This window comes from Alligator mississippiensis, chromosome 9 (genome assembly GCF_030867095.1).
Source record: "Alligator mississippiensis isolate rAllMis1 chromosome 9, rAllMis1, whole genome shotgun sequence".
NCBI lineage: Eukaryota > Metazoa > Chordata > Crocodylia > Alligatoridae > Alligator > Alligator mississippiensis.
The window spans coordinates 41,640,901-41,649,810 of record NC_081832.1 but is presented as its reverse complement, the minus strand read 5'-3'; the positions used below and the strand labels follow the sequence as shown (position 1 = coordinate 41,649,810).

At 52.0% G+C, this 8,910-nt stretch overlaps 1 protein-coding gene across 1 annotated transcript; it reads left to right on the top strand.

Moving 5' to 3' along the window:
• The first annotated feature begins 1,063 nt into the window (after positions 1-1,063).
• On the top strand, positions 1,064-5,720 carry LOC102565691 (protocadherin beta-16). The gene is made up of 2 exons (XM_019487090.2): positions 1,064-3,706; positions 4,849-5,720. The coding sequence occupies exons 1-2, from the start codon at positions 1,109-1,111 to the stop codon at positions 4,966-4,968; spliced, it is 2,718 nt and encodes a 905-aa protein (XP_019342635.2). The 5' UTR covers positions 1,064-1,108; the 3' UTR covers positions 4,969-5,720.
• Positions 5,721-8,910: the final 3,190 nt, after the last annotated feature.

Here is an 8,910-nt window from a genome sequence, read left to right as displayed (position 1 = left end):
CGTGGACGGCTTTTCCGGTGGGCACGTGCGACTCGGGGACGCCCCGGCGAGACAGGAGCAAGAGCCGGACGGCACCGTCACCGTGTACCTTGTCGTCTCCTTGGCGTCCATTTCATTTCTTTTCCTCGCCGCTGTCGTGTCCTTAGTTGTTGTCAAGCTCCATCGGTCGCGGCGCGCGGAGGAGCGCTACCTGCCTGCGGTGTGAGCCTGCCCCGCGCCACCCTCCTTCCCCGCGGCCGGTGGCGACGTCGGCTCCGGATCGCTGTCCGGGAAGTTCAAGTACGACGTATGCTTAACCACTGGGTCCGCCAACAGCGAGTTCCACTTGGTCCGGCCCTTGCTTCCCAGAGGCCCCGCAGAGCAACCCGATGGCCGGGAGGTCCCGACGGGGGCGCGGCCTTCCCAGGAGATGGCAAAGGTCGTGGACGAAGGGCCGGCGGTGGCACAGGTGAGGGCTCCTTTCACACAGGCAGCTGAGGAGCACTGAGGCACCGGGCCGGGGGGAGTGGAGGTGTTGAGAAGGAATCACAGCTCCCTGTGTTTTCTCTTAATATTTAAGTCTTGACTAATCCGCGCTGACCTGGTTGTAAGACATCGGGACAGCAAACGCCAAGGGGAGGCACCACGGAACGTTTTATTCTAGGCAGCGGATGCCCCTGCACCGGTGATTTTGTATCAAGGTGTAGTGGCACCCTGGTGTGCCTAAAGACCATCTCAAGGGTGCCCCAGGGTGCCACACAATGTCAGCGTTGCGAAGTGAGTAGACATCATTCCCAGGCTTTACCCATCGATTTCACAAAGGAACGAAGTGTAAAAATAGTTTGGCCTCTTGTGACCGTTGTGACTCTGCAGCAGAAGAAATGTTCTCTTACATTTATGTAGTCAAAGTTAAATGAATGAAATCAAGCGGCTGATAGAGTTCGAGGGACGCGCCAAGACCCGTGAGAAGTGCCCTAGTCTAACGCGGTGGCATACGACTGCCCTACAACTTGCATTAGCGCAGCCAGGCCCAAGCTGAGTCACGAGGTGGCGCCATTGGCCAAGCTGGAGCTGAAAACTGGAGATTCCCGGATCCGGCTGCTCTCTGCACTCAGGCAAGCAGAGCTGGATGCAGACAGCAGCGGCTGCTTGCCGGGATCTGAGGGCTGCTGATTGCAGTGAAAGGGCAGCAGGAATTATTGAAAGGAAAGCCTCCACCTCGGAAGTCAGCCTTTTGCTCAGCGCTTGGAGGGGGAATTGTTCGAGCAGAGCGCAGGGAGGAGGCCTGTGCTTCAGCCCCGCCCCGGGGATGGCTGGTGGAACTGGGAGCCGCGCCCGGAGAAGGCAAGTCCTGTGTCTCTTTGTCTATGTGTGCATGTCCGGGGCGGCGGGGGGAACGATTCGCTACTCTGTGCCCGAAGAGAAAAAAAGCGGCTCCCTCCTTGCTAACCTTGCCGAAGATCTTAAAGTAGACGCGGGCGAATTGTCCGCTCGCAGAGCTCGGCTGGTGGCCAAAAGCCCCAGGCAGTACCTGCAGCTGAACTCTAGCTCCGGGGAGGTGCTCGTAAAGGAGAAATTAGACCGGGAGGAGCTGTGCAGACAGATTGATCCGTGCTTGTTGCAGTTCGAAATTGTGTTGGAAAACCCGCTGCAGCTGCACAGGATGGAGGTGCAGGTCCAGGACGTGAATGACAACTCCCCTACATTCTCTAAAGGGGAATTCCTGTTGGAGATGCCCGAACAGATCCCCGCAAACACCCGGTTCCCGTTGCAAAGGGCTCATGATTTGGACATTGGCATAAACGGCATTCAAAGCTACAGCCTCAGCACTAACGAGCAGTTCGGGCTAGAGGTCCAGACTCACGGGGACGGCAGGAAATACGCGGAGCTAGTGCTGGAGAAGCCCTTAGACCGGGAGGAGCAGGCGCAATTCCTGCTGGTGCTCACAGCTGCAGATGGTGGCCTTCCGCGAAGAACCGGCTCGTCCCAGATCCTCATACACGTACTGGACACTAACGATAACTTCCCACAGTTCAGTCAGTCAGTGTATAAGGCGCGGATAATGGAAAACAGTCCCCGCGGCGCCCTCGTGGCTACGGTGGTGGCCAGGGACTTGGACCTCGGTTCCAACGTCCACAAAACCTACTCCTTCAGGCAGGCGCCCGAGGAAATCCTGAGAGTCTTCCGCCTAAACGAGCTAACAGGGGAAATCAGTGTTGCGGGCGCAATCGACTACGAGGAATCGAGGGCCTACGAGCTGAACGTGCAGGCGACAGACGGCGGGGGACTGTCCGCGCACTGCAAAATGCTGGTGGAGGTGGAGGACGCGAATGACAACGCCCCGGAAGTGACGCAAACATCGCTCACAAGCCCCATCCCCGAGGACGCCCGCCCCGGCACGGTGGTGGCCCTGCTCAGCGTATCGGACCGCGACGTGGGCGACAACGGCAGGGTAGCGTGCGCCATCCGGGGCTGCGGCCCCTTCGCGCTGCAGCGGACAGTGCAGAGCTACTACGAGCTGCTGACCCAGCAGCTCCTGGACAGGGAAGAGGAGCCCAAGTACAATGTCACCATCGCGACCACGGACGGGGGCTCCCCGCGCCTCTCCTCGCTCCAGACGATCCTCGTGGAAATCGCGGACGTGAACGACCACGCTCCCGAGTTCGGCCAAGGCATCTACAGCGTGTCCGTGCGGGAGAACAACAGTCCGGCCCTGCTGATTGGCAGCGTCACCGCCCTGGACACGGACGCAGGGAAAAACGCCCGAGTGACCTACTCGATCCTGCGCGGCCCGGGCGCCGCCGCGTCCTCCGTCTCCATCAACCCCGAGAGCGGCGACATCTACGTGCTCAGGACGACGGATTACGAGGAGGAGCGCGAGTTCGAGGTGGGCGTGAGAGCGACGGACGCCGGGTCCCCGGCGCTCAGCTCCGAGGCCGTGGTGCGCGTCGTGGTGCTGGACGAGAACGACAACGCGCCCTTCGTGCTGCACCCGCTGCAGAACAGCACGGCGGCGTGGAGCGAGCTGGTGCCGCGCTCGGCCGAGCCGGGCTACCTGGTGACCAAGGTGGTGGCGGTGGACGCGGACGCGGGGCAGAACGCCTGGCTGTCCTACCAGCTGCTCCGCGCCACGGAGCCGGGGCTCTTCGCCGTGGCGCTGCACAGCGGCGAAGTCAGGACCGGCAGGGCTATCACTAACCAGAACTCCGTGAAGCAGAAACTTACCATCCTTGTTACAGACAACTGGGAGCCCCCCAGATCCACCACCTCTGTGGTGAGTGTTCTTTTGGTGGACGGCTTTTCAGATGCGTATATGCAGCTCGTGGATGTGACACTTGCAGAGGAGGACCAGGAGGACGCATTGACCTTATATTTACTTATATCTTTGTCTTCGGTTTCATTTCTTTTTCTGGTTTCAGTGGTTATAATTATCGCAGTTAGGGTTTACAGAGTCTTGCATTCTAAGAGGTGTCTGCCACAGTCACGGAGTACCTATTTTAACCCGAGTTTCCATGCTAATCCGACGGACACCGGCGGTACCGGGACTCTTTCTCAGTCTTATTGTTATGAAGTGTGCTTGGCAACTGGGTCCGGGGCCAACGAATTTAAATTTCTTAGGCCTCTGTTACCGTCTCCACCAACTGGTTTTAGCACTGGGGAAGTGTCCAGCCCTGGTTCTCATCAGATTCTCTGTGACATTAGGGAGGAGATAGAATCTCTGAGACAGGTAAGTGATCTTCTGCCTCTATTTCCACTGATCCCAGGCTTCGATATGGGTTTTTATTACTTCTTTGAAGAAGACATTGAATTATTTATGTTACCTAATTCGCAACAAAAATATAATCTGCTGTTTACCCTCTTCTTTTATAATATTCAGACTAATATACTTGCTCATCAGTACTTCTTCCATATGTATTATCAGGCCACTTTTTTTTCTCTAAAAACGACTTTGCCAAACCAAGGAATCAGCGATTTCAGGAAGGCTGAATGAGTAGTCTAATCACTTCTGAGTCATTCTCTACAGAACTAATTTAGGTGGCCGCTCATTCAGTATTCTGGGTTCTGTTTGTTCTCTTTTTTATTTTTGTTTTTATGCTCCGCTAGCTAACTACCCATGAGTTGTGCAGGAAGCCTGCATGACTAATTAAAAGGAGAGGATTCCATTAGGGAGCAGGACATTTTAGAATCAGGCATGGCAAGGTAGATAATTCTCCTTCCTATGTTTTGTACTTAGTGTCCAGCTACCTAACTGCTCCAAATGATTTCAAACACAACTCGGGTACCGTACAATTCTGAATATTAGATCCAAAATGTCATGAATGGGGCACCCAAATCTCAGACTGCTTTCCAAAAATTTAGCTTAAACAAACAACGTGATGAGGACCTCTTTGATCTGCTCACCTAAATAAACATAAAACATTTTTTTCAGATTTGCAACAGAAAATATTGCACTCAGGGTGTAAAATATTCCTGACTCCTTTGAGGGAGGTAGGGTGGAGGGAGAGGGGGGCGGGGGAGAGAAGGGGGCTGGAGTGAGAACTACAACTACAAATTAGTATACAATGGAGTGCTACATAGCAAATAGCTACATAAAACAATATTTTTCTCTCGGTCTTTGAGTTACAAACTTCCCCTCCAAGTTACGTAATTCTACAATACCATCTTTTGGAATATCAGTAATCACAAACATTTACACACCATAAGCTATAGAGTCCTAATGACAACTCCCACTGAGTTTAGAAAGGACTGATCTCATTCAAAGTTCCGTTTGTAAGCTGAGGTTCTGATTCCATTTCCTCTGCTTTCATTAAAGCCAGAACTTTTCATCGAAGACAAACCCAACCTCACATCATTCTTTGTTCTTTGCAGGGCACAGCCTCTTTCTCTGAAGACTTGGGTCCCAGATCGGGAGGCCCAGGTTGTGTTGTTAACAAGCTAATAGGGTCGAATGAGGACTCTGGCCAAAATGGTTTGCTCTCTTACAAATAGTCGAGGACAACCGACTTTGATCTGTTCACTTACAGACAGTGAAAACAAGGAGACATATCCTCAAAACATTACCAAGAAGGGACTGATCAGTCTTCTGAGACCAAGGGCATGCATCTAACTTTTATTCTATATATTCTGATTTAGGAAATTTAAAATACCTTCTGCATTTCAGATATGACTATTAAAAAAGAGCGGGAGATATTACTACTTGCATGTTTTGTTTATTCCAACCAGTCCTTATTTTGTGATTATAAGAGTTGTGTTGCTTCAGGCTGTTTACATATAAAAGGAAGTATAGAAGTAATCAAAAGTAATTCTGATAAATTCAAAAGTAATTTATCAGAAAATACCTTCCTTATAACTTTTTCCTAAAGATATGAGTGCCAAATATTGTCTTGATTTCCTGCAACTTTTCCAGTGCTGAGTCTAGACAGCTTAATTATGGGAGGGTTTTTTTTAAATAACTTCTAAACTATTTAGATATTATCAGATAAAACTGCTTAAATTAGTTGGCTATAATATACATTACATATTTTTGGGGAAGGTGGGAAAATTCTTATACTCTGAAAATGTTTTGTTTTTAATTGTATTCTTTTTCTAATCATGTGAAACTGAAAGTGGTGGTTACAGGGCTCTTCAAGATCCTTGGATGTAAGAGTATAGAAGTGAAAAGTTCATTTCCATTACATTAGTCGTTTTATAGTAAAATAGATGAAAGTCATACAATAAAGTTCAGACCCTGTAAAATAAAATGTGTCAAGAACAATTCCTTCCTTCCTTTATCCGCTTTGGACACCTCAGACTGGGCTCACTTGGAGCTGCGTGGGGTGATCCTGAGTGTAAGACTCCCCCATTTCTTATCTCTTTTCTTTTCTGACTCCCACCTGTCTACAGGTCTATTGCTTTTGTCTATCTCCCTTTCTGATTTTTTTCTTGCATTTTTGCAGGGTTTTTTTTTTCTTTTTCCTCTGTTCTCTGTCCCCTCCCGCTTTTACTTCCAATTTCTCTGTTTGCAAGTTGCATTTGTCTACTTGGCAGCTTCTCTCTTATTATTTCTCTTGCTTGCTTGCTTGCTTGTCTGCTGCAGAGAGTTATCTTATTTTATCATTTGCCTTTTGAGGGGTGTTCTTAATTCACCCCTTTTCATTTTCTTTTACATTCTTCCCCCCCCCCACACACACACACCCCTCTCTCTTTTTCACCTTTCTTTTCTCCCCTCCAGGCACTCACCCCCCCTCCCTTTTTGCTTTTTATGGCTGCATTCCCAGACACTTATCTTTGTAGTTTACATACACAATTTTTTTTCAATCCCTTGGTTTTAGATTTTGGGATTAGCCCTGCCCTAGAAGGAGTGGCCACTCCTACACCCAATGGCTGGCGTGGGGATGCCTCTCAAGACCTCCCTCTTAACCATGCCTTGAGGGTTCATACCCTTCCCTATGTCAGGGTTGAGGTCTGAGCAGGTGCCCTATCTGATCTCCTGGGACAACGTTACACATCTCATGCTAACACAGTCCCAGTCATTTACCTGAGTGCTCCCACCCTGGTCAACAGGGTGTGTGCAGAGGGCCTGGACATCGCAGGCATACACTATCCTGTCACACCCCTAGACACCCAGGCAGTGATGGTCATGATTTCCAGCATCCCCCCACACCTGTCCAGCTGGGAGCTGGCTAAGGGACTTCAGCCCTATGGGGTTCCTATGAGTCCCTTTCACCAACTGGCAATCAGAAGCAAGGACCCGAAGCTGAAGCATGTCCTGTCCTTCTGAAGGCAGGTCTTCATGCTCCTCAGGGAGGGTCCCTTGTCTCTGCCTCACTCTTTGAACCTCAAGCTCAACGGGTGGAGGTTTGTGATTTACTTTTCCTTGGAGCAGGCCACGTGTTTCCAGTGTGGTAGCTCTTCCCACCTAGCAGCCCAGTGTCCACAGGGGAAAGCAGCTGAAACATCAGTGACTGGAGTGGTGCTGAAGGATGGTGCATCTACTTCAGGGACACAGGCCCAGCCCAATGAGGTCAGGATCTCTTCCCAACTTCCTTTCATCCCCATTCCATCTGGGATGGCTGGGGTCTCCAGCATGAGAGCACCATCCAGCGGAGGGGCTGGGACTACTACCCAGCCCTCTCCCCCACTTGTCCCACCTACAGTGCCTACCCCTCCCCCCCAGTGCAGAGGCCCCACCAGGTGGAGTGGCTGATGCCTCCACTTGCCCCCCACCCACCCTGACCTCCCTGGCCAAGGCAGCTGGGGCAGCCAGTGACTGTGGCATCATAGCCCTGTCAGATGATGGGGTTCGGGCCTCCTCCCAGCCACCCTTCACTGCAGCCTTGTCTGAGGTGGCCAGCGCTGGGGGGGGTGGGGCAGGCTGGGAGTAGTCTGGCCCATCCCCTACAAAAGCTGGGCTTCCCACCACCAAGAAGAAGAACAAGGAGAGGAAGATGAAGGGGGCCTCTCAGGACATCCCATCCTCACCAGGACCTTCCTTGGCTGGTCCCAGGGGGACCCCCACTGGAGAGCCTGACCCCACTCCGGCTGTCCCGCTGGTGACACCATTGCACATGGCCATGGATGGGGATGACTTGGCAGCAGGGGAGGCAACGGCAGGGGTTACCAACCCCTCACCTGTCTCCCAGCTTCCAGTCATGTGCAAGTAAAGGTGATACAGAATGCCTTTCTTCTGGAGGCCTGAGCCAGGGGGTGGAAGAGGGGTTTGTTGAATTCTTGGTCACATATCAGCCTACTGAATTGGATGGGGAAGCTAGTGAGATGAAGATTCAGCTTTCTGAGTATTGTAAGTGACCTTGAGAGCAGGATGACCTCTCTCCCCACAAGAAGACAGAGATCACTCTCCTGGAGCTGATCCTCAACCTGGGCCATGAGAGGAGGCTGCTGTGTCTGGTCATTGAGGGGGTAGACACTGAATTTGCAGGTGAGCTCTCACCTGGGTGCAGCCTCATTGCTCTTCTGCCAGAAATGTCCAGCCCACGTTGGCAGAACTGCGCCCCAAGGTCACCCCCAACTGTGTGGGTCTCCTGACCTTTCTGAAGCAGACCAAAGGACAGAAGAATGTAGTGAGGTGCCTCACCCAGTGGTGCACAGACCCTAAGCTTTTTGTCAAGGCTGCCAGGGCTGTGGCCAAACTTATGCAGCAAGATCTAGGCACCCCACAGATGGCTTACCATCTGGAGAAACTTGCACTGCAGGTGAGAGATGAGTGGGGCCTGTGGGGGTGTCCCTGGGGTGGAACACGGCATGATAGGCCTTCCCCGACCTGTCTCTGCTGTCTTACTCTGCTCTTGGGTGCTCGCTCTTCCACCCACACCTTGCCTCGCTTTTCCTCTCCCATACCCACACCCATGGTAGCTATGACCTTTGGCACTTTTAACAACAATGGATGTTGAGATCTGGTGAAACAGGAGGCCATCCTGGAGCTCCTGTGCCAGAAGCAGCTGGCCATTGCCTTCCCCCAGGAGACACATTCCAATGGGCTCAACCAGATAGCCTGGCATGTTGCCTGGTGAAGCTGCTTGTTCCTGAGCCATGGCACCAACCTCAGTGCCAGGATCACAACTGTCCTATCACCACAGCTGCAGCTTGACACAATGGTAGCATAGGAGGTTGTCCCCAGCTGCCTGCTTACTGCCTGTGTCACCCTAGCACAATACCACCTGCTACTCATCAATGTCTACATACCCACTGATGTCCAGGAGAGGGTCATTTTTTTCAAGACCTTGGCCACCCTCCTGCATGATGCTAGTGAGGACAATGATCTGCTCTTTATAGGCAGGGACTTTAACTGCACCATTGATGCCTCACTCGACCACACAGGGCCTAAGACTCACCTGCCCTCAGCCCGCAAGCTGCAATCTGCTCTGGAGACAGCAGACCTTGTCGATGTCTGTCACCAAACACCATCTGCCACTCCTGCACAGCAGCCACATC